This window comes from Panthera leo, chromosome E1 (assembly GCF_018350215.1).
Source record: "Panthera leo isolate Ple1 chromosome E1, P.leo_Ple1_pat1.1, whole genome shotgun sequence".
NCBI lineage: Eukaryota > Metazoa > Chordata > Mammalia > Carnivora > Felidae > Panthera > Panthera leo.
The window spans coordinates 24,376,290-24,401,797 of NC_056692.1; the positions used below are offsets into that span (position 1 = coordinate 24,376,290).

The 25,508-nt window shown below is 45.5% G+C and overlaps 2 protein-coding genes across 11 annotated transcripts in view; one reads left to right on the forward strand and one right to left on the reverse strand.

Moving 5' to 3' along the window:
• Positions 1-3,704: 3,704 nt before the first annotated feature.
• Positions 3,705-25,508, reverse strand: part of PIGW (phosphatidylinositol glycan anchor biosynthesis class W) — a 34,168-nt gene continuing 12,364 nt past the window's right edge. For 2 of the 3 annotated variants that reach the window (XM_042916250.1, XM_042916252.1), the window contains one exon: positions 3,705-5,608. In XM_042916250.1, coding sequence (XP_042772184.1) covers positions 4,089-5,594 — 1,506 coding nt within the window. In that variant the 5' untranslated portion in view covers positions 5,595-5,608 and the 3' untranslated portion in view covers positions 3,705-4,088. Of the gene's footprint in view, positions 5,609-6,838; positions 6,978-25,508 lie in introns of those variants that run through there. The other variant, XM_042916251.1, reaches the window with a different exon arrangement.
• MYO19 (myosin XIX) overlaps positions 7,085-25,508 on the forward strand; it is a 31,326-nt gene continuing 12,902 nt past the window's right edge. For 3 of the 8 annotated variants that reach the window (XM_042916234.1, XM_042916237.1, XM_042916239.1), the window contains exons 1-12: positions 7,085-8,451; positions 9,668-9,820; positions 13,646-13,784; positions 14,241-14,389; positions 16,155-16,268; positions 20,328-20,460; positions 21,135-21,204; positions 21,759-21,861; positions 22,505-22,601; positions 22,742-22,818; positions 24,505-24,595; positions 25,014-25,185. In XM_042916234.1, the coding sequence (XP_042772168.1) occupies positions 9,809-9,820; positions 13,646-13,784; positions 14,241-14,389; positions 16,155-16,268; positions 20,328-20,460; positions 21,135-21,204; positions 21,759-21,861; positions 22,505-22,601; positions 22,742-22,818; positions 24,505-24,595; positions 25,014-25,185 (1,157 nt within the window). In that variant the 5' untranslated portion in view covers positions 7,085-8,451; positions 9,668-9,808. Of the gene's footprint in view, positions 8,452-9,667; positions 9,821-13,633; positions 13,785-14,240; positions 14,390-15,651; positions 16,269-20,310; positions 20,461-21,134; positions 21,205-21,758; positions 21,862-22,504; positions 22,602-22,741; positions 22,819-24,504; positions 24,653-25,013; positions 25,186-25,508 lie in introns of those variants that run through there. The other 5 variants (XM_042916236.1, XM_042916241.1, XM_042916235.1 and 2 more) reach the window with 5 other exon arrangements.

Below are 25,508 nucleotides of genomic sequence, written 5' to 3' on the forward strand. Positions count from 1 at the left end.
CAAAATTAAAAATTATTTCACTGGAAAACAATTTTTAGAAGTTTTATCTATTGGGGGGGGCGCCTGGGTGGCTCAGTCGGTTAAGCGTCCAACTTCAGCTCAGGTCATGATCTCACAGTCTGTGAGTTCAAGCCCTGCTTCCGGCTCTGTGCTGACAGCTCAGAGCCTTGAACCTGCTTGGGATTCTGTCTCCCTCTCTCTCTGCCCCTCCCCCACTCATGCTCTGTCTCTCTAAAATGATTAACATTAAAAAAATTTAATAAAAAAGTTTTAACTATGTATCTTCTTAATTTTAGAGCAGGCACTCATTTTCACTATTGGTCTAGCTTCAGCTAAAACCAATACTGCTGCAACAAATATTTCATGACTTAAGTCATGAAGAGAGCCTTTAGAGAATTTAGAGAGCCTTTAGAACCTAAGAACCTTTAGAGAACTTAACTCTAATTGACAAAATAAGTTATTACATAAAAAAGCCATTTGTTGCCTATTTTAAAATTTCAATATAGATATTGTGAAATACAAGGTTGAAGGATTGGAAAGGCCAGGAAAGAAGGCAGTCAACAGCAGAGGACATTTTGCTGGTACCTAGTAACAGTTGAGTGATGGAGAGGTGATAAATCATCAACAAAATACCATTCTTTTTCTTATTTGGTCCCTAATGTGTGAGAGCCAGCCATAAAACTCAAGCATGAATGAGATATGACTATTTGCCAAGCTACTTAGGGTTTAAGAGAAAGAAGAGGACCTAATTTTTCCTTATATTATTTCTTATCTTCATAGACCACACATAAATTCCTGTGGAGCAAAATAAAACTTTGTATGATTTATGCATCATATTAGACATCAATGCTCAATAAAAATAAAACTGGTTGCTATCTTCCAAACACAAGCTAGCTATTGATACATATTGGTAGGTATCTCCAGTTTAAGTTGGGTAATTTAAAGTCATGGGAATGAATCAATTCCTTAAGATCATCGATAGAATAAGGTCCTAGACCACGTTATACTCTTTTTTTTTCCCCCTTCCTTCTCTGTCTCCACAAATTGATAGTTGAGGGTCACCTAGCTGGCTCAGTTGGTGGAGCATGGGACTCTTGATCTTGGGTTTGTGAGTTCAAGCCACATGTTGGGTATAGAGATTACTTAAAAATATTCCAAAAAATTGACTGTTGAAAATTAGCTAATTAGAATAACTTATCGTTGTTTTCATGATAATAACCACATTGTTTTACGTGGTAGTAAAATCAATAGCAGAATGTAAATTTATTTAAATTGCCGTGGTTGTCCAAATCTGAGGATCTGTGAATTTGGTTTTCTTCTTCATGAGCTGACAGTGGGAAGTTTTGTTGTGTCTGTTGAAAATAGAGACACACAAGGAGCCTGGGTGGCTCAGTCAGTTAATTGTCTGGCTTCTATGCAGGTAATGATCTTGCGGTTCATGAGTTCCAGCTCCCCACCAGGCTCTCTGTCAGGGTGGAGACTCCTTTGGATCCTCTGTTACCCTCTCTTTCTGCCCCTCCCCTCCTCGCACACATTCTCTCTCTCAAAAATAAATAAAATTAAAAAAAAAAAGACACATTTCCTCCACTTAAATTTTTTTAAAGGGAAAATAATGTCTACAAGTTAAAATATAAGCCCCTCGAAGGCAGGGACAGTCTTACTTTTCGTTTCCCCAATATCAATACCTGGTACATTGGAGCTCAATAAATGAACGATCTCTTTCTCTTCTATAAACTAGAACCAAGTCAGCATGGTCTTTTCTTACTAATTGTTTTGTTTTTATTAAGCTATTTCATTAGCTTTCTCTTACATGACTTTCATAATTAGAGGTGGAAAAAACATAGAGTACACTTTGTTCTTTTAAGTTATGATTCATTATCTGTAATTGTGAGACATAAACTTGAGAGATATTTAAGACCCGGAAAAGAATGAAGGAGCAGTTACTGACAAGAAGCAGCAGACCAGTTAGACAACGTGATCATTTAGTCATCAAATAATTTAAATTACTTTTTTTTTTTTAATGAGAGAACAATATTGTTAGAGTCTCCTCAGCTTTCCAGCTTGGAGACTCGAGCCTATTTCAGATTGTGGGTCTCCCTCTCTCTCTGCCCCTCCCCTGCTTGTGTTCTGTCTCTCTCTTTCTCTCAAAAATAAATAAACATTAAAAAGTTAAAAAAATAATAGATTAATTCCAAATATCATTGATTATAGTTAGCAAAAATGCCACATAAATACTAAATTAGCCATTAACATAATAAATTGAAGTAAACCAATTAGTGTAATAGTCATATTTAACGACTTAAGGAATAAATTTTTAACTAATTTAGAGGCAGCTGATCAAAACAGAAAATTGAAAATTTAATGTTAGAGGAGGCTCCACCCATACTACAAAAATAATCCAGGTTGCTTACCAAATATAAAATTAACTTGAACATTCTGACCCTTGCCTATTTCTATAATGATTAGATTTCTACTTGAAAATAGAAAACAATAGGCAGATTTTAGTTCTTTTTTTTTCCACTTAAAAAATTTTTTTTTTTTTTTTTTTTTTTTTTTTAGCATTTATTTATTGTTGAGAGAGTGCAAGCAGGGGAGGAGCAGAGAGAGAGAGGAAGACACAGAATGTGAAGCAGGCTCCAGACTCTGAGCTGTCAGCACAGAACCTGACACAGGGCTCGAACCCATGAACTGAGATCATGACCTGAGCCGAAGTCAGATGTTCAACCAACCAAGCCATCCAGGCGCCCCTTTTTCCCCCCACTTTAAACAATATACAGGGAACATTATAATCAGAAACTAAGAATTTTATATTTTTAAAATCTTAACATTTTGAACAGCTGGTTCAAATATCTACTTAGAGTTTTTAAATGACTCAAATTCTCAGTAGGATATTAAACTTTAATATAGCTTAGTTGTATTAAGTCAGCCTAGTACATGATTTTCTCACTGGTTCTCTTTCCCTTTAACATAGTAGATGAGATAAGGCCCCTGCCTGCCTCTCTAGCTTATTACTTACTCCTGTTTTCTGAACTCCAGCCTTGAGTTTCAAGATGTACTAGTTATCCTCCCAACTCAGGACCTTTGCTGAAGGATACATTCTACCTAGAATGCTGTTTACCCCTTCCCTTAACCACACACATGGTCCTCAGACCATCCATCAGCTCTAGTTCAAAAAAATACCATCTAGGAGCACCTAACTGGCTTAGTCTGTAGAGCACACAACCCTTGATCTCAGGGTTGTTAGAGCCCCATACTGGGTGTAGAGACTACTTAAAAATGAAATCTTTAAAGAAATACCATCTGTGGGAAAAACTTTGACTCTACTAGGTCAGTTCTTGATTTGACACTCTTGGCAACCCATACTTCATGACTTAACACAGTTTATAATTGTTGTTCAGTGTCTGTTTCCCCACTAGATTGCAAGCTCCAAGATATCAGGAAACCTGCTTATCATTCCTAGCACAGAGTTGGCTAAAAAAATAATCAGTCCCAAAGTAAAACTATTGTCTCATAATTACTAGGCATGTAAACTGCATCATACAATTCATTCCATTTGGAGCATTTAACTATTTTCTGACTTTGTGGTATTTAAGTATTTGATTATAAACACTTGCTTTCATATACTTAGGCTTTTTTAAAAGGTTAAAATTGAGCAAGTAAAGAAGTGTTGACAATTCCACAATTCACACTGAGATGTTTTCATGTAAATTTTATTATAAAAGTCATACAATAAATTCACATTGAGATGTTTTCATGTAAATGTTATAAGTCATACAATAAAAAAATACAGAATGGTATGTAATAAGATAGAAAGTAAAAATCCCCCTCACCCTCCAATCTTTCAGTGTCACAACTGCAGTTTCTTTAAAATACTGAAATTTAATAAATATTCTAACGAGTCACAAGCCTTGTTTCTCTATTGGTTTGTTTTATATAGTGTTGAGACACATTAAAACATTAAGCATCATTTATAGAGGGTTGAAAAAAATATGGTTAACACTGGGTTGCCAAAAGCCCATTTTCTTCACATTTAATATTCTTCCTCATTAAAATATTGCTCTACCACAGGTACTTCCTACCCATACTGATCACCAAAATTTTATTGTCTTATCTTGCAAGTGTAGCACATATATAATTAAACAGTTGGTAAACATATAGAGATTGAGCACAAATAAGGCCCACAAAGTACTGCTGTGTAATGTATCTATCAACAGGTTGATCAGACCAGTAGTTATATTTGACAGCAAGAAGAAAATTAACTGGTTTCTGTTCATAGCTGTGATTAAACAAAGACTGGGTTCCTTTCTTTCAGCTTCAGAGACCAGAGATTCTAAATGTTTTTTATTTGTGACAGACGAATGGATCAGTTTCCAAGAACATGGTACCACAGCCTCTTTAATTAGAAATTTGGCAAAACTCAAAATTATATCACCCAGTAATAAACTACTAAGAAGGATCAGGCTAGAAGCAACTATCCAAATACAAAAGGCTAAATTGGCCATTCTCCGAGATACTACTTCTACATTTACCTGAACTATGTAGAGAGATATGAAGAGACTAATAGCTGTCAGCAAAATACAGTGGGCTCCTTTTATCCAGTCTTTGACATGTGATCTTTTTTTAAGCATATATGACCCTGTTTGCACGCCAGCCATATGAATTGCCACATACCCCAAGGTAGAAATTATTCCTTCTCGGTTGGCATTTAATAAACCAACCCTTGTGCCACTACCATCAGTGCCATACAAAATTAACCTTTTCAGTGGGGTAAAGTCAAGGGCCAGCTGGTATAACACAATAATGCTGATTGCCACAATCCAGGATTTATTGAGAGGAAAAATAATCAAAAGCAATGATGTTATCAGTTTCACAACTATTAAGGTAAAGAAAAAGTTCCAATGAACTCCATACTCAGTCAAATGTTCCTGATAGCCTATGGCTTTTATAATGACTAATCGTCCTATTCCTAGGAAGACTAATGGCCAAACGGAGTACAATGACTTTGTAAGATAATAAAATCTGGACTCTTCTGTGTATTTTTTCCTAACTTCTGGACAAACCATTGCAGTCCCAAAAATAAAACCTCCTACTCCAAAATCCATCGCTCCTGTCCCATAGAGCTCAGTTTTGGCAAATCTTCTGGGAAAAAGTGGAAAGTCCACAGCCAAAATGGCAATAGCAGTAAATGTACTGTTAATTACACGGAAACAAGAGATGGCTGGAATGTATTCAGATTCTATACTGATTTTCAAGAATTTTTCAAGCATTTTCTGGACAGGCATTCTGGCACAAGTTCTCCTGCAGTATATTTGATAGAACAGCCCTGCCCCACAGATAATTACAGCAAGGTGCTCAAGGAGGACAAATGAAGACAAAATGGTCAAAGTGGCCACCAGGGGAATTATTAGGAAAACAAAGTCAATGAAGAATCTAGTTCTCCAGGTATGTGAAGAACACAAGTGCTGTGAGAGAATGATCAGGAGCCCTCTGCACACGATACAGAGTGCAGGCAAACACAAGCCCTGGGTGACTTCCAGCACGCTGGTTCCATTGTGGTTACTGACAAAAGCTTCCTTCATCTGCTTCTGAGACATTTTTTTCCTTCTTCCTGTGAAAATGAGCAAAGGGATGCATTGGAAAAGCAAAGTTCTTGTGGAATTGACATATATATGAACCTTACTGGATTTTACCCTTATTCTTAGGTTTCAGAGCAGAACTTTAGGCTGTAATGATTTCAAATCAGAGCAGAAACTAGAATTTGTGATTTTCCTTCCAAAGATTGTGGGAAGAAACCTAACACTAACACATCAGGAAAAGGATGTCATACTACTAGTATGAAATTATTGGTTAAAAACCTTTAGCTATTCTCAGTATAAGGCAGACTCAAAAGGCAATTTTGGATATAACCCCTGAAAATGTTATCAGTCAGCTAGGAATTCCTATTACAAAGTATAGGATAAGTCATTAAGATTTTGTAATACAAATTGAATACACCTAACTAATGACTTCAAGTCAAAGCCAAGAGGGACAGGGAGAGAAGGCATTTAAGTACACCTTGGAGTACTTCAGTTTGTGTGAACAGCCTCTCTGAACCATTGCCTCCAGTACAAAATACTAGTTCTCCAGTGACATCCAGAGCTCCAGGAGTCTCCCTACCTCATTTACATACTTTTTTTTTTTCTTTTTTTTTTTTTTAGAGCACGAGCAAGGGAGGGGAAGAGAGAGAAGGAGACAGGATCTGAAGCAGGCTCCACTCTGACAGCAGAAAGCCCAATGTGGGGCTGGAACTCCCAAGCTGCGAGCTCACGACCTGAGTCGAAGTTGACTGCCCAACCGATGAAGCCACCTGGGCGCCCCTACAGCCAGTTTTAACCAGTTTTCAGGTTAAGGTGTAGATAGGTAGAATGGATGCTAATACTGGGGAAAGGGGCGAGGGCAGGGAGGCATGGGTGTATGGCACACACTAGTGTTAGTGGTTCAAAGGGATGTAAAACACCTTTCTGTCATGTATCAGTGTCTGAAAAGTGGCACACAGGAAGAAGTTTGTTGACTAAACCAGAACCATGTTGAACAAATGAATGCATACATGCCTGATGGTCTGAGCCAACAACAATATCTCACTGTAACAAACCGATACTAGTGGGGGCGCGCAGCTGGGTGGCTCAGTCAGTTGAGCTCGGACTCGATTTCCAGGCCGGTCATGATCCCAGGGTGGTGGGATCGAGCCCTGTGGCTGGCTCCACTCTACCAGCTTGAGAGTCTCTCTGCCTTTGTCCCCCCACCCTCTCACGTGCACTTTCTCTTGCTTTCTCAAATTAAAAAAATTTTAAAAACTGGCCTTTAAAAATAAAGAAGTCCTTTCCCCGTCTGACACGGCTGTGGCGGCCCTTACACTTCACGTGCCTTCGGTGTCTCGGCGCCCTGGCAGTTTAGCCCTCTATGAGCCCCGCTGCCAGGCTCCCACCGCAGCCGCACAGCCCCCTGGGAGCAACCCGCTTCCGCCTCCCGAGCCCGGCTTCCGGCCGAGGTGGGGCGCCTGCGCTTCCCGGCGGGTGGATTCTGCGCGCGCGCCCCCCCCAGGACTGGAGCCAGTTTCCTGGCCCCGACGTCTCCCCATGCCTGTTCTTTCCGGTGGTGGGCTTGCTGCGCCCCGGTCCGTCAGAGGAGCCCCGGGCGGAGCAGGCGCGTTACGCGTCTCACCGCACCCTCTCGAACCCTTTTACGGGGCTCTGTCGGAGTGGTGGGGTCTGAGGCCCTGGCTCAGTGTTCAACCACGGCGTCCTCTACTGAAGGACCCCACGGCCCTGTGAGGCCCCGGAAGCCCTGCTTCTTCCGCCAGAACACGGGAGGCCTGCGGCTCATCCCCATCTTACCCCAGCTTCTCAAAATAGTTTGTCCCACCTGAAGCCCTAACTCAGACCCCGGCATCCCCAGCGGGCCACGTGCGCCCCGCGCCGCCGGTGCGCGCCCCGCCTCGGGGGAGGAGCCGGCCCGCTCCGGCCACTGTGTCAGAGCAGCAGCCAGCTCGTGTGCTCCGGCCGCCCAGGCTTCCTCTCCACCCCGGCTCGCTCCCGCCCTTTCCTCTTCCCTTTCATTCCCAGGCTCTTCCCGCCGCCTCTCCCGGCTCGCCCGCCTTCGCAGTCGGCTTGGCGGCTCAAGCCGTGGGACCGGTGAGTGTCACCCCCAGCCCAGATCCGAAGCGCTTTGCGACCCCGAAGGGGCAGGTTTGTCCATGGAGCGCTGAGGAACAGGGGCGTCTTCCTCTCCCTTTTCCCATTTCCTTTTTGACCGTCTCTTATCTCAGGAGAGGGCAGCCCAGCTCCTGGCCCCTGCCAAGAACAAGAACCTTCTATGGTCACCCTCCACCTTTCCACCTTGTTGGCAGGAGGCGGCCCGAAGTAGGGGAAAGGTCTCAGTTGGTAGGCTGAGTCCCGGCTCCTGCCCCTCTCCTCGTCCTCCTAGGGACAGGGAAGGGGCGGCTGGTACCGGGAAGCGTCAAGGTAGCCGCGCCCTTGGCTAGGGTCACATCCACCTTCCTGGGAAGGACGTACTCTCCCCGTGCCAGGTGCTTCCGGAGCGGCACCTCGTCCAGAGAGGAAGTCCTGGTTCCCGCCGTGAACCTGGGGATGGCCCCCCTTGGGTTCCCAGGACCCTCACCCAGATTTTCTCGTCTGCCCTCCCACTGCCCTCTAAGCCCAGGAGGAACCTGAGGCTGGGGAGGAGGAGCCTAGTGATCAGGTTGCTTCTTGCCTTGGTGTTTCATCTGTTCATTACCATCGCTGTTCTACCCACGGTGGTCACACCCTTTCCAGAAATTCTAGGCAGGTAACCGCGAAAACTGGAGAGAGCAAGAGCTGGGAGAACTGGAGAAAACCGCTCTCATCTGACTTGACTCTGGCTATGAACGAACGCTGCATCGTAATAAACAACTTTTGCAAAGCTTCTTCTGAGGTACTAGCCCATTTGATCCTTAACTCAGCATTTTGAGGTGTAGATATTAGTATTCCTTTTTGCCAACGAGTAAACGGAATAAGGTTTAGAGAGCTAGTGTGATCTGCCTTGCAGGAGTTGTGGTCTTTCGTTTCTAACTCCACAACCTATTATGCTCCCCCTTTGATCCTCTCTTAAAATGAGCTTCGAGTTGAGGGAGCTTTGTTCTCCTTGAGTCTTGGTTGGCCTCCTCATGGCTCTCTCTTGGACAGCATATGGTTAGTGTCCAAGGTGAATGTGCCCAACACATTTCTGATGCCCTCTCTCCTTTTTCCAGTTTCCGTGAAGTCCTTATCTCTGAGTTCTTTCAAATGCTGGATGTATTCAGAGCCTCAAAAAAGCCTCTGCCAGGGTTAATTCATTACAGACACCCCTCATCCTCATCCCTTCTTGCTAGGGAGGTGTGAGATCTGGGAAATTCTGAGTCTGAGGGTCATTTACAATTTTTCAGAAATTGGCCTGGGTACAGCCTCACAACGCTCCATCTCTGAGACAGATTTTCCTCTGAAATCCTTGCCTTCTTAACGTTGACACTGGACTGTTCTACCTGATTAGTGTCCCCAAATGGATTATCTGTCTTGAGTAGTACTAACAATATTCCCCCTCTGAGTGAATATTCAGATTTGTACTCCCATGACATCAATGACCTTCACAACCCACCTGAAGGTTAGCTTGTAAGGTAGATTTTACTATCCCCATTTTCAAGATGAGGGATCAAGGTGGGCCAGGAAGGTGATGTGGCTGTCCTATGAATGACTGAGCTGTGATTTTGCTCCCTTACAACAACTTTCCTAGAGGATCAGGAATTGACTCCAGCCTCCCTGCTCTATCAGTTACTGACTATACTAAAATAGGATGTGGAGAGGATAGGACATGAGACTTCTCTGTCTCCTAGTGTCTTCATCCTCCATGGCACGCTGACTCAGAACATATGTAGCCCTACCTCAAACCCCTGTAGTAAAACTGGCCCTGAAGGAGCCCCGGGAGCCTCTCGAGGTTCTCATAAAAGTTTTCCCTGTTCCCTAATTGGCAGGGGATAGGACAGCCTTTTCCTCTTTGCCCAGGCTTGCCCTGGTTCTCATTGCAGTTCCTCATGCTTGGTGGGAGGAGCAAGAGTGAGTCACCCTGGAGAAGCCCTTACCTGTGTGTGGCCCTTGTTTTCTCTCTCATGTCATAGGCTCTGGGGGTGACTCTTCTCAGATTCCTCTGGAACTAAGCCCTTTGCTGGACCCATGCTCCAGCCTGTGCCCCCATGACCAGGTGGATAGAACTCCTTGTGTCTATGACCCAGAACCCTGGCTGACCACATTGAAGCAGGATGCTCCAGCAGGTAAAACCTCACCTTTAGGTAACCTAGGCCCTGAAGCACCTAAGGCATCTTCCCATCTGTCACTTGGCTGAGTGAAATTTCCACTTGCCCTGACCTGGAAGGGAAAGATCCCTTAGAGGTTTTTTCTTTTTTTCTCTTTTCATGTAGTCACTCCAGTCACTTTTCATTTGTCGTTGAGAATCTTTTCCTGATACCTAATTTGAATCTCTCTTATTATGGTCTTTAGCTCTTTTTCCTGGGAATGGTAAGATGGGATTGGTAGGGGAATCCTGAAGGCACTTTGATGATTTCATAAGCCTGAACCAGTGAGGGAGTCCTGAGAAATGTCCCTGCCAGCCTGAACTGTTGAGGTACAATGAAAGCCTGGGGCTTCCAAGAGGAGGTGTTCTTTGAAGCTGAACCTTAAAGAATATGTAGGAAGTAGACGGGGGAGAAGGGAAATAAGTACTCCAGGCAAAGAGGTCAGCTTGTGCAAAAATGTGGGTGAAGATGTCTATGTGGAAATATAGAAGAATTCTGATGAATGGATCATGAGTGAGGGGTTGCTATTGTGACATGAAACCTGCCCTTACTCCAGGCCTCTGCCTCCTTAAAAAGGCTACTATGGCCTCAGCCTTGCAGGATTCCAAATCACCCATCTCCTATCCATATCATCCTTCCTATGCACCTCTCTGTCCAGAGAATGCCAGTAGATATTCGCTGAATTTTTACAAAATGTTGCCAGGCACTGGGCTGAGGCAGATGTTTAAGGTGATACCTGCTCTCTAGGAGCTCACAGTCTAGTGGACTCCTAGGCAGGTGAGTGCCTGAGACTTAATCAGGATAACCAAGTGTGAAGCCAGGCAGCCTCAAGGGAGCCCTAATAGACACTACTACTTGGTCATCTTCCAGACTTTTGTGTCATGAAATGGGCTTGAGACTGCAGAGAAGTCGGTGAGACAGTTGTCTGCTCTGGCTTTTTCTGTTTCTTTTTAACTTTTTTTTTTTTTTTTTTTTTTCCTTATTAAGAAAGTAGTAATGGGGTGCCTGGGTAGCTCAGTTGGCTAAGTGTCCAGCTCTTGATTTTGGCTCAGCTCATGATCTGACAGTTTGTGGGATTAAGTCCCAGGTTGGGCTCTGTGTTGACAGCATTGGGATTCTCTATCCCTCTCTCTCTGCCCCTCCCCAGCTCTCGAGCATACTCTCTCTTTCAAAATATATAAACATTTTTGTTTTTTTTTTAAAGCAGTAATGTTCATCACAACCATACTAGCAAGCTGCTCTGTGTTGAGCCCTTGCTATGTAGTGGGTAGTATGCTAAGCATCTTACATGTATAATTTTGTTTAGTCCTCAAACAAGTTACAATGTTATATGTACAGTGCTACTCTATCCCCATTTTGGAGATAAGGCTCAGAGAGGTTAAGTGACTTATTCAAGGTCACATTCACTATAAGCGGTGTAGAAAATATAAGCAAAAAGAACATTAAATTTTAATTGGGGTGGCTGGGTGGCTCAGTTGGTTAAGTGTCCAACTTCTGATTTCGGCTCAGGTCGTAATCTCATAGTTCATGGGTTCAAGCCCCGCATTGGGCTTCATTTCACACTGACAGTGCAGAGCCTGCTTGGGAGTCTCTCTGTGCCCCTTCCCCACTCATGCATGCATGTGCTCTTGCTCTCTCGCTCTTTAAATAAACCTTAAGATTACCCATAATTTTACTACCCAGAGATAACATTTTAGAAAATATCCTGTATTTTTTCCCTAAATATATATATATATATTTAAAAGATTTGAAGCTATCATACTTTTTTGTAACCTATTTTACTTCATTGTAAGGATATACTATAAATTGTCTACCATTTGGTCATTTGGGTTGTTTTCAGTTTGCTTTACAATTACAAATAGCTGAATATATACTGAATCTTCTTATGGCCTTTACATAGGACCGTTTTCTTTTTTTTTTTTTTAATTTTTTTTTTAATGTTTATTTATTTTTGAGAGAGACAGAGACAGAATGTGAGTGGGTTAGGGGCAGAGAGAGAGGGAGACACAGAAACAGAAGCAGGCTCCAGGCTCTGAGCTGTCAGCACAGAGCCCGACGCGGGGCTCGAACTCACGAGCTGTGAAATCATGACCTGAGCCGAAGTCGGACGCTCAACCGACTGAGCCACCCAGGCGCCCCAGGACCGTTTTCTAAAAGCAGAATTGCAGGCTTAAGAGGCATGTGTAGTTTTTAGGCATTGACATATTATTGCCTAATTAAAGAAGAGCTGCTTTTAAAAGAATAATAATAGCTAACTTTTGGGGCATATGCCAGGTGCCTTCTCTAAATATTGATGTGCTTATTAGTGTCTGAGGTAGGTGCTACCACCATTCCCATTTTACAGATGAGGAAAATTGAGGGACAGAGAGATTAAGGAACTTACATAACATTGTACAACTAGGCAGTGGTAGAATCTGGATTCAAATCCAGGCAATCTAGCTTTCAGGTCCAGGCTCTTGACCATTATACTTAGCTACTTCCTTGGTTGGATCAGAGCTGATCACAAATGATGGCTCAGATTGTGATTTTTACCCGTCTAGAACAGAGGGATTTGCATGGATCCAGCCATGCTCTGACCTCAGCATTTATCCTGGAGGCCAAGAGCCTACTTTGTGGATTATGGTGGGCCCAAATTCAGAAAACAGGCAATATCTTTGGAAGGAAACTTGTTGCTGGGCCTCTCAGATGACACTTGCCACCTTGGCTAGCGGGGGTTGAACTTTTAATGTTCACTAATCTCATTGGAAACCTACACAGGTCATATCATGTACTCCTTTCTCCAAAAGCAGATTTCAGCCAGGTGCTACTACCTTATATTCTCCACCCCATCTTTCCTGCAGTCTTCAGAGAGATAGGAGGAGAAATGGAACCATGAGAGGAAAATGGAAAGAGAAAACATGTGGAAAGTGTAGGCATAAAGGATGAGCAAGGGTGAAGGAGAAAGGGCCTTTTCCTCTTGGTACCTATTCTTAACCTCATCCAACTTCCAAGCCAGTCTCCCTCTCAAAAAGACCCAGGGCAGAGGAAACTAATTAAATAGCCAGGCTAAATTTAAGCCCCAAGAGCCAGGTGATGAAGGTGTGGGGCTACCTCACAGCTGATTTTTTATCACAAGCTAAATGGTCTCTTTCCAAAAAGGCCCAAACCATGATTCTTTTTTTGTGTGTCCCCCTACAGCAGCCCCCAACCTTGGGCCCCACCCCTGCCAGGCCTAATAAGGCTGGTAGCTGGCCAGCCTGAAAGCTGGAACTCATCCAGAGGAGAGGGGATAGAATTTATTCATTTATTGAGTACACACTATGTGCCAGGCACTAAATGCTTTGTGTATCTCTTCTTTTTTTAAATTATTATTATTTTTAGAGAGAGTGTGCAAGCTGGGGAAAGGGGCAGAGGGAGAGAGAATCCCAAGCAGGCTCCACGCTGTCAGCACAGATCCCAACGCACGATCCTGGGATCATGACCTGAGCCAAAATTAAGAGTTGGACGCTCAACTGACTGAGCCACCCAGGTGCCCCTATATCTTCCTATTTTTCTGTCCAGTAGCCCTGTGAGTGAAGTGGTTTTATTTTCTTTTATTTACAAATGAAGAAGCTGTGGCTCAGTGAAGTTAAGTAGCTTACCCAGGTTCATAGGCTTAGTAAGTGGCAGACCTGAAATATGAACCCCAGCCAGCCTATGTTATTAGTGTCTGAGGTAGTAGAACTAGAAGCCTGTTCTCTTGCTGCTATATAGGCCCCTACCCCTACATTGCTGCCAGCTGGTCTCAGTCCCAGCTTTCATGGCCCTCTTCTCATGGCCTCTCAGGTTAATGGCCACAGTTCAGGCTCTGATGCCCAAGGAGGAAAATCCCTCAGAGAAGACCTACAGGAGTTCCTGGGCGGGGAGGCCCTGTTGCATGAGCTGGATGACCTCACCAAGGTGAATCCTGTGACGCTGGAGACAGGTATGGGCCTCCCTGTCCTTAAGAGTGCCATCTCTAAGGGGTGCCTGGCTGACTCAGTCAGTGGAGCATATGATTCTTGATGTCAAGCCCCATGTTGGGCGTAGAGATTACTTAAAAATAAAATCTTAAAAAAAAAAAAAAAGTGCCCTCTCCAAGAGGGTGGAGATGTGATGTGGGGATTCAGCCAGCTTCCCCTGGTCAGAACAAGGCAGACAGGACTCCTCACCTGGAGCCAAATGGGCTGCTCCAGACCTTTGTCTGGCAGCTGCACCCAGGCTCCCCAGGGCAGACTTTGCTCCGGATTTGGGTCTCATCTTAATTAGATCTTGGACCTATTCATCAGGGAGCTGCTGGGATCTAAAGGCATTTGGCTAATTGCAAAGGTAGCGCTGTTAGGCTAGTGTTTGTCTATGTTTGTATTTGAGCCACAGTTTGCTAAAGGTGCCTCTGCTTCAGTTCTGAGGTGTTTGCAGGCTCGGTACGCAGCGGACATGTTCTACACCAGTGCTGGCTGCACCTTGGTGGCTCTGAACCCCTTCAAGCCTGTGCCTCAGCTCTACTCACCAGCACTGATGAGAGAGTACCATGCTGCTCCTCAGCCCCAGGTAAGCCTCAGCCACTTCCTGGGCCTCAGGGCTCTGCCATGTCCCCCTGGGCCTCCTTACAGCATCTTCATCGTTATCCACCTATTCACCAGCCATGCAGTAGTTCAGAGTCTGCTGGTGCCATGGCCCTGCCCACCAGGAGATTGAATTTTGGACACATGACAGTAGGTGCAAAGTGGGAGATAAATACTTGTTTAACTGAGTTTGGAACCTAAAATAAGGGTATGGGATAATAGATTTTTGTCTTATGTGTGACTTTATTAATAGGAAAGAATTTACAAAGGTATATTTGTGTATTTAATAAACCACATTTTTGAAAAGAAGAAAATTACATGTGATTAGGACTGCCCTAGAAAACTCTGCATGTGTTCCTCTTCGCTGAGAAAAATGAGAGGAGTAAATGCTGATGGGATGGAGGTGGTACAGGCAGGGAATTGGCTAGTTGGTGTTTAAGTGCATGATGTGTTCAGGGAGAGGCAAGAGCAAATGTGCTGGCAGGAGGGCTGCTGTCAAGGAGAGAAGTAGTAGATGAGATGGGAGATGAGATAAGAAGCGTCTGAAGCAGGCAGAGTGAATCTACAGTGCTTTGTCCCCAGGGACTGACTAGAGCTGGTTCAGGAAAGTAAAACAGGATATAGGGAGTCAGTCCCCAGGGACTGACTAGAGTTAGGTTCAGGAAAGTAAAACAGGATATAGGGAGAACAGTTGGAAGCTTTTAACAGTTCAGGCAAGAGGTGGCAGGGGCAGGTGCAGAGGGATGGCTCTGACACCATCCAGAATCGTGCCTTTTCCCTTCAGGAAGCTGTGGGTAGGTGGTAATTGCTAGGCAGGCAGTGCTGGGCTGGCTAGGCATCATGCAGTTGGCATCGCCCTCCTGAAGCTCGTGTGTGGTTAAGTGTCCAAGTGGACTCCTTGGGAAGTCTGCTCTGAGAGCCCATATCTCACTGACTGACTCCTTCTTCAAAGGCAAAAGCCATGTCATGGTTACCTCTTTCCCCAGTGCCTGGTTTAATGCCCAGCACATTGAGGATAATTAAATACCTGTTGATGGAAAGAACAGTGGCCTTGGAATTTAAATCACATGGTTGTATTTACTTGCTGAGAGACCTTGGAAAGGTTATTTAGCCCCTCCAAACCTCAGATTTCTCATTTATACAATAGGATTAGCTATGTAACTAATGCACAGATTTTTAAAAAAAATTTTTAATGCTTTTTTTCTTTTTGAGAGAGAGAGAGGGAGAGAGATGAGTGAGAGCAGGGGAGGGGAAGAGAAAGAGGGATACCCAGAATCCGAAGCAGGCTTCAGACTGAGCTGACAGCACAGGGCATGACGTGAGGCTGGAGCCCATGAATTGCAGGCTCGTGACCTGAGCTGGGGTTGGATGCTTAACCGATTGAGCCATCCAGGTGCCCCTAATGCATAGATTTTTTAGGCAGTAACTTGTAGGAAAATTCTTTGCATGCTACAAAGTACAATAACATAAAATAATAAATAGCAGAAAAAGACTATTAAGATGGGAGGACAGAGTGTTAAGGTTATAGACTGGTCAAGGCCAGCACTGCTTCCAGTCTGAGAGAAGATGGGTAATTATAGCCAGCATAGGGGTCCCATAGTTTGGTCTAACACTGTTACAGCCAGGAAGTTTTTCTAGAGGAAGCCTCCTTGTACTGCTGTTGGCAGCCTCCCCATTTCAGCCATCATTGGATCAGCTACTATTTGGAGACAGTCATTCCCTCATGTGACCTTTACCCCTTGATGTTCTAGAAACTGAGGCCTCACATCTTTGCTGTGGGTGAACAGACCTATAGGAATGTCCAGAGCCTGATCGAACCAGTCAACCAGTCTATCATTGTCAGCGGAGAGAGTGGTGCTGGAAAGGTAAGGAGGGCCTCTTTCCCACCCTCTCAATTTCGTGACTGGTGGGGGTGGTAGAAAGGAAGGAGTGGAGTTGTTTGCTGCCTAGTCCAGATAGGCAAATAGGCTGGCTCAAACAGAAAGTCACTGTGCAGCAGTGGGCAAGCACTGGGCAGGAAGTCAGGAGACAGGGTTCTAGTCCAGGCTCTTCCATGTAACCCTGGGTAAGATACTTTCTTTCTCAGTCTTCCTTTTCTTATCAAATGTCTCAGCCCTTGCGGTTCCTGGGTGTTTCAGTTGGTTAAGCATCTGATTTCAGCTCAGGTTATGATCTCATGATTCGTGGGTCCAAGCCCCATGTTGGGCTCTGTGCTAATAGCTCAGAGCCTGGAGCCTGCTTCAGATTCTGTGTCTCCCTCTCTCTCTCTCTCTCTGCCCCTCACCTGCTCGCACTCTGTCTCTCTCAAAAATAAATGTTAAAAAAAATTACAAAACAAAAAATAGTCTCAGCTCTGGGGCACATGGGTGGCTCAGTTGGTTAAGCGTCTGCCTTCGGCTCAGGTCATGATCTCATGGTTTGTGAGTTCGAGCCCCACATTGGGCTCTCTGCTGTCCACACAGTGCCTGCTTTGGATCCTCTGTACCCCTCTCTTTCCGCCTCTCTCTCTCTCTCAAAAATAAATAAATAAAACTTCAAAAATGTTAAAAACAAAAAAAAGGTCTCCTCTCTGACACCATTGGAAACAGAGGTCAGCTATTGGGATTCCAGAATAGTGGTTAAGAGCACATTAGAAAGGTATTTAGCTTCTGCAAACCTCAGTTCTTTCACTTGTAAAATGATAAGGACAGGAGGACCAACACCTAACTCCTGGGACTCCAATGACAGTTAAATGAACAAGTGCACATAGGCACTTGGTGGCATGCTTGGCACATGGCAGAACTCCTCTAAAGTAGCTGGGGTGACTTGTGGGAAAGGGTTTATTGGAGGAGCCCACTTGCATCCTCGGGTTCCCCATGATGGCAAGGGCAGTGCATCAGGCCAGTTGTGGCGAAGGACAGAAGCATTTGATATGATCAACTGGCCCCCTAGGTGGCAGAACCACAAATGAGACAGAATGTTGCACAGGGATGGTTAAGGAGTTGAACAGCTGGTCAGAGGAGGCCAATGGGCCAGGCCTCACCACCTTCTTGCCAAGCCTCACCTAGCCACCCCACCCTTTCCACAATGCTTTTACCCTCACAAGAGATTCTTTTTTTTTTTTTTTTTTTTAAGTTTATTTTTGAGAGAGAAAGCATGAACGGGGGTGGGGCAGAGAGGGAAAGAGAATTCATGCTGTCAGTACAGAGCCCAACACAGGGCTCGATCCCATGAACTGTGAGATCATGACCTGAGCTGAAATCAAGTTGGATGCTTAACCAACTGAGCCACCCAGGCATCCACAAGGAATTCTTTAGAACATAAACTGCTTCTGCCTATACTCACATATGAGAGAATTGCTGAGTACTGAGTACCTGGCAGCTTCTAGGCCGTGGGCTAGCCACTGAAGAGTGGCAGGGGGAGGAAAGAGATGGAAAATGCAAAATATAGCTTTTAGAGGGCTCAGTCCACTGGGAAAGATAGGCAAGGAAACAGGTGAAGACGGTAAGCTGCAGGGAAGGCAGCTTGGACTTGGATGTGGAGAGGATCTTTAAGAGCTCCATCAAGGTAGCCAGTACAATAGCTCATACCCAGCTCCTAGAGAAAGCTTATTGTCCTCCAGAGCAATTGTGGGGCGCTGAGGCTGTACCTGGCCTGAAACCCATGCAACCAAAGTACTGTAGCCCTTTATTGAGCAGCCACTATGTTCATGTGCTGGGTCTGTATGGTTTTTTTCATTTATTTTTAATAAGTAGTAGCATAGTTACATAGTTCAAAAATCAAGTGTACTGCAAGGCTTACAAAGAAAAATAGCAACCCCACCCCATATCTCTCAAGACTATTCCCTCTCTCCAGAGGCAACGACTTTCACATCTTCTAGCAGTTTATTTGGGTGTTTGCATCTGTATTTCTAAACAATATGCTTATATTGTTAATTTTTCAGTTTTTGACCTTATCTGTTCACTTCCTACTATGATTAAGGTACCTGGGTGGTTCAGTCGGTTAAGTATCCAACTTTGGCTTGGGTCATGATCTCATGGTTTGTGGGATCGAGCCCCACATTGGGCTCTGTGCTGACAGCCTGGAGCCCGCTTCGGATTCTGTGTCTCCCTCTCTCTCTGCCCTCCCCTGTTTATACACTCTCTCTCTCAAAAATAAATAAACATGAAAAGAATTAAAAAAAAAAAAAAAGATTTAGCCCTATTTCTCTGCCCCCAAATACATAAGTAATTATGTCATGATTTTATTTTTAATGTTTATTTATGTTTGAGAGAGACAGAGACAGAGACTGTGTGTGAGCAGGGGAGGGGCAGAGAGAGAGACAGAATCTGAAGCAGGCTCCAGGTTCTGAGCTGTCAGCACAGAGCCCGATGCGGGGCTCAACCCAGGAACCATGAGATCACCACCTGAGCCAAAGTTGGATGCTCAACCGACTGAGCCACCCAGGCGCCTCTCATGATTTTTAATTAATATGCAGTATTACAGCCATGTATGTATGTATTGTTCACAGCAGAACCGTATAATATACTATCCTTTCTTATATAATTTTTACTTTCCCTCTACTTAATAATTGCCCTTTTTTTTTCACTTGTTTAGTTTCTGTATACCTATTATTATTACTAAACTTGTCACCAAAGCTGGACTCACCTGATGGCAAGTATATCAGGTTTTTTGTTTTTTTGTTTTTTTGTCATGGGGGTATTCTTATGGAGCTCCCAGATCTCCTGCTCCGACCTGGACTGGTGGGAGGCCTGGACTGCCAAGGGCTGTTGCCATGCAATTACTACCTGGGAGCTTCTCTGCTTCGCTCTGGGGATTCCCCAGTTGCCCTCTGTCCTATGACAAACCCCCTTGCTGGAACCCATTGTTTCAACTTCTTTAACAGCCTTGTTTTTATGGAGCACATTCTTTAGTAGCTTCCTGAAAAAAGTGTGTGGAGGGCAAATTTTTGAGTTGCACATCTGAAAATGTTTATTTTGCCTCAAACTTGATATGTTGGCTGGATTATAGAATTCCAGGTTGGAAATCATTTTCTTTCCAAATTTATAAGGTTTTTTCTTCTATATTTTTTGAGTGTTGTGATAGAGAGTCCCAGTCCATAATGGTGATTTGTTTCTTCTTTCTAAAAGCCTTTAGAATCTTCATTTTTATCCATAGGTGTTAAAAACTCAGTCTTTATCTTGGTATGGTTTTTGTTTTTTGTTTTCCATTTATTGTGCTGGATATTTTATGTGGGTCTTTTTAACCTGAAAACTCATGTTCTTTTCTTTGGGGAAATTTGTATTATGCTAATAATTTAGTAATTTCCTCCCTCTGTTTTTTCTTTCTTTAACTTCTCTGTTAGTAGGAAGTTTGAGTAATTGTTTAATAGTCTTATTTTTCTCACTTACTCTTCCATCTCTTAATATTTTGTTCTACCTTCTGGGAGCTATTCTCTACCTTACAATTCATTTGAATTTTGCGATTGTGTTGAAAAAAGGTTAATTCTAGCAGTTCTTTTTTTTTTTAAATACCTTTTTTGTTTGTTTATTTTTGAGAGAGCTCACACTAGCACAAGTGGGGGAGGGGCAGTGAGAGAGGGCGACAGAATCTGAAGCAAGCTCCAGGCTCTGAGCTGTCAGTACAGAGCCGAATGTAGGACTCGAACTCATGAGCTATGAGATATGACCTGAGCCGAAGTCAGACGTTTAACTGACTGAGCCACCCAGGTGCCTCTTCCTTTATTTCTTAAAGGTGTCCTCTGGAACTAGAAGCAGCAGAAGTGAGCAACCCTCCCATTTCACAGATGGGTGAAGTGCCTTGTCCAAGGACATAGTTAAATTCACTATTCCCCCATTTGGTCAGCAACGTGTCTGGTGGAGAAGAGGGCTCTAGTGGGTACCATATCCTGAGGTCTGGTGGGAGGGAACATGGACTCGTCTCCCACAGGGTTGTTTCTGCTGCAGACATGGACATCCCGCTGCCTGATGAAGTTCTACGCTGTGGTGGCTGCCTCACCCACATCTTTGGAGAGTCACAAAATTGCAGAGAGAATTGAACAGCGCATCTTAAACTCCAACCCTGTCATGGAAGCTTTTGGTGAGCTTGGTGTCCTGTGCATAGTACCTCGGTTCCATTTCTTCTGGGATTTGCCATCTCCCAGGGAGAGGGGTAGTGCTTTGAGAGGAGAGTGTATCACTCACTGCCTTGGACCCTCAACCTCCTTCCAGGTACCCTTGGCCTCCTTCCACTAGAGTCATCCCCTCCTCTAGCCTAGGTAGATGTAACAGTATGCTGGAGAGGACTTTGTGGCTCTCCTAGTTCAAATCCTGTTCTTACATACAGTTTCCTAATGCTTCAGGGAAGAAGGGGACTTGTCTAAGAATGCTCATCAGTATTGTCCATGTTGGGACTCGAGCCTAGATGTGTCAGGCTGGGCCTACAGCTGCCCAGATGTAGGGTCAGATAGGATTGTTGTACCTAGATGTTACCTAACTCAGTAGTGACAGCTTGTTGATTTTGGTCCTTTCCCTTCAAAGAAGACAGTCCCCGACCACTGAGGCTTGCTCATTCTAGTTCATTGCTAGGAAGTTCTAACTCTCCTGAAACACACTTGCTGAAGCCCGAGTGCCCATTCTCTAGTCCAGTCCCCTGTGACCTGGAAACCCACAAAGGGGCCTTCAGGTGACTTGCAGGTAGAGATGGCCCCCACCTTGGCCCATGAGGACCCTATAAACGTGGGGGAGTGTTATAAACATAGGTGTGATCTGTAGGGAATGCGTGCACACTGAGGAATAACAACAGCAGTCGCTTTGGGAAGTTCATCCAGCTACAGCTGAACAGGTAATGGCTGCTGCCACTCTGGCTGATGGGAGGACTGGGGTGGGGAGTTTGAAAGTGACTGGGGCAGTCTCCAGCCTGGGCTACCCTTATGGGCAGAACCCTGCTCCTCTTGGCATGTAATGTTTGTGGGCTAAATGAGCCTGAGGGTGATCTTTGAACCTAGAGACTTCTAGCTACTCCAGCCTCAGGGACCCAGAGGCAGTATTCTTGTCATGGCCTGTGAGTTCCTCCCGGCTTCACCCTTGCTCGGGGGCTTTGAGTTAAACTACCACCTTTCTGGACTATACCCCTACACTTGAAACTGGGGCTTCTGTTCTTGGTTTGGGATGGGACAAAATGACATATAGAGGGCTTGGTCCTGTCCACTGAGCAGGTCGCAGGGGAAAGTTCCAGAACAGCTAAGGACCTGCTGAGTGGTCCTTGTCCTCAACACCCACTTTAAGTGAAAGAGCTTTGGGGGGAGTGGCTAGATTGCATTCTGGGACAAGATAGTACCTAATAAATGGCTATGGAATGAATAGACCACTAATGGGCTCTGGCCTGCTTGTGCCCAGTGCCCAGCAGATGACTGGAGCTGCAGTCCAGACGTACCTCCTAGAGAAAACTCGAGTGACCTGCCAGGCCTCCAGTGAGAGGAACTTCCACATCTTCTACCAGGTTTGTGTCAGGCTGGGCCCACAGCTGCCCAGATGTAGAGTGGAGATGGGTCTGAGTGTCCAAACCCTCCCCTCCACCCCCACTATGCTCCAGGCCTGCCTCATTACCTGGCTTTCAGTGATGCTGCCCCTTATTCCTGGAAGTTTTATGCAACACTTCTGCCTCACGTTGGACCTCCACTCCCAGGATGGTTTTGACATGGAGATGCATTTGCTTTCTCTGTCAGACCAAAAGGTCCTTGAGACTGGGACTGTGTCACCCTCACCAAACTGAGGACTCCTAGAATGGCAACTGTTTCCAACAGAATGAGGGCTTCCCTAGAATTGTGTCTGATGTGTCTTCCATCAGACTGGGGGTTCCCTAGAGCATGGATTGTACATCTCCCTGCTCTCAGATGGGGACTGGGGGCTCTCTAGACAGGAGTGCTTTCCTCATCAGACCACAGGCCTCAGCAGGCTTTTTTGCATCAGAGATATTTAGAATATTTACTGCGGCTTTTGCCCCTAGGCCTGCCCTGGGCTCTGTGCCCTGACATCTCAACCTTGTAATGTCGAAGCATTTCTCCTCATCACAACCCCAGGCTTATGCAGGCCTGGTCTTCCTCACACCCCCACCTCAGCCACCCTCCCACTCCTCCCCACAGATCTGTAAAGGAGCCAGCGTGGATGAGAGGCTCCAGTGGCACCTCCCCGAGGGAGCATCCTTCTCTTGGCTACCTAACCCAGAGAGGACCTTGGAAGGTAGGGGGAGTCTTGCCTAGCACCCTGGGCTAGCGCATCAGTACCACTCACATTCTGCATAGGGCCTGCCTTCTTCACTTCTTGAAGCCCCTGTTGACCTCGGGTGCTGACACTGGGCTGTGATTTGGATTCTTTTTCAGAGGATTGTTTCCAGGTGACCAGAGAGGCCATGCTTCATTTGGGCATTGACATCCCCACTCAGAACAACATCTTTCAGGTGAGAAGAAAAGGCATACCTCTTACGTTTGGTAGATGTGATGAATGGGCAGCCCCTTTCATAGGCCCCTTCTCTGAACTCTGAGGATCTAGGACTTTAGGCCCCACTGTATACTTTCTAAGGAGTCAACTATCCTCTGTGCACCTGAGCCTGGACAGGGAGTCAGGGTGGACAGAGCATAGAGGACAGTGATCAAGTGCACAGTACTGTATTATAAAATCTAGCACAGTGGCCCGGGGGACAGGATGAGGTGCCTGGGTCAGTTATCACTGCAGTGATCAAAATAGAGAAGTGATGCCACCACATGTTCATCCAGTGTATTCAGATTTTAAAATCATGCTCATACCTCTTAGTTATTTGGTTTTTTTAACAGTCCTGTGTATATGGAGATTTTTCCCATTTTGTGCTTGAGAAAACTGGAGAGGTAAAGTAACCTCCCCAAGGTCAGACATCACCATAGGGCAGTTTGTACCAGGTGTAGTAATTCTAACTTCTGCTTTCTTTCCTTCCTCTTGGATGGAGTGCTGACCCATGTGACCTGGGCGCCTCTCATCCCACTAGTGGCCTCTCTTCTCCCTTCTGTCTTTGCTAACTGGGCTCACTACTTCCCTCTGCCATCACCTCCTCACCCACCAGAACAACAGGAGGGGGATACATAGGATAGGCTGGCAGCAGATACGGAGAAACCCCTGCAGGGAGATGGCAGTACAGTGGAAAGTGACCTCTACCTCTGGATTGGGGCTGCTCAGGCAGGAAGGGGATCATGGCCAGTATGGGCACCATCAGGTTTGGCCACAGGGACAGCACATGGGAACAAGCCCAGGACAAGTGGACAACACCAGGGGTCTGGACAGGAGTGTTGGCTTGACAGTATCATGACCCTCTACCCATTGGGCACAGCAGTCTTCTTCCAAGGTAGATTGTGGCCTGAAAGCTGGTATCATGTGGAGATACCCTGCCTGGGACCAGACAGGGATGGTAGGAGAGGCTCTGCTCTCCCCATAAGGGTCTAAGGGTTCCCCAGCTGCTGGACATATGAGTCTCCTCTCTATAGCCCCTGGAGACTCATTCTTATGGATCAGTGAGTGTACAGGCAAGGGAACACCCACTATTAGGAGACCAAGATCACAGATCCTATCCTGGACTGTGCTGTCAGCTGCCTAGCAGTGCTGAGAAAGGACCAAAGGGAACCAGGGCCAAACCCCCACCAGCCACACAGAAAGAGCCTGGTCCACAAGTAACAGGAGTGGTGTTCTCACAGTTTGCTCCTGGAGGAGGGGAGGCACAAGGACAGACAGTGGGTGACATAGGAGCCCACTGGCTGCCCTGGGAGACATCTGAAGTCAGACTACATGGATTCTCATCCTGCCTTTCTCTTTTACCACGTCTGTTGCCTATAGGCTTGTGATTTAAAGATTTTATTTTTTTAAGTAATCTCTACACTCACCGTGGGGCTTGAATTTACAACCCCAAGATTAAGAGGCACATGCTCCACTGAGCCAGCCAGAAATCCCTATAGGTTTGTAATTTAACATTTCCCTGTGTCATTTCTGTCATGGGCATCAATTGGGAGTTTCTGTTACTATTTTGTTCTCATGATTATATTCATCAGGAGAGGGGCCTCTCCCAGGCTAGGCTTCAGCCCTTGAGAAGGTGCTCCTGTCATGTCCTCTCCTGTCTGCTCAGGTCCTGGCTGGACTGCTGCACCTCGGAAACATCTGGTTTGCTGACTCTAAGGATGAAGCCCAGTCCTGCCAGCTGATGGACGATGCCAAGTGTGAGAACAAGGATGGGGGTCTGTGTATCAGCTTTGGTCACACACCCAGGGAGCAGCGTATGCCCTGTCTGGAAAAGGGCCAACACTGGTGGGACGTGGTGGGAGGCCAGAGGGTGAAATTTGGAATGTGAGGATGCCCTTGATGAAAACATGGATGTTACTACTTACCCCATCTCTGGTGAGGCAAACAGCATCATCTCTGTTTTACAGGTGAGAAAACAAGAGAGGGTTTATAAAGTGATTTGCCCCACATATGGCAGTGTGGACCGGGACATATAAGTCCTGGGTTCAAGTTCAGTCTCTGCTTTGGGCAAGTCTCCTCATGCACCAGAACCTAGGTTTATTCTGTCCAGTTGGGTGACTTCACAGTGTCTTGTAAAGAGGGCTTTTTGGATGGAGGGTGATTTGTCCCTCTCAGGCTCTATCAGGACATCAGCCTCACTGCTGCAGCTTCCAGAAGACCCACTGCTGGAGACACTGCAGATTAGAACCATCAGGGCAGGCAGGCAGCAGCAGGTATTCCAGAAGCCCTGCTCCCGAGCCGAGTGTGACACTCGCAGAGACTGTCTGGCCAAACTAGTCTACGCACGGTAAGCACTCTGGGCCCTGCCCTCCTTCCAAGTTCTCCCCCTCTCTGGAGTTGGATCAGACACCATCATGCGATAGGCCCAGGCCCATGGTGAGGGCTTCCAGATAAAGCATATGAATGGACAGCAGGGAATGAGTGGCTTCTGGGTTTTCCCCGAGCTGGGCCTTTGACCTTAATTCCAGAGTACTCTGCATGGGGAAGTTGCCACATTCTGGGCTAGATTCAGCTCATTAATAAAGTATAGGAGCCTGCCCTGCCCTTGGCCATGGGTGAGGAAAGCCTGCTTAGGTCTTCACCGGCACATCAGGCCTCCAAGCTGATCCG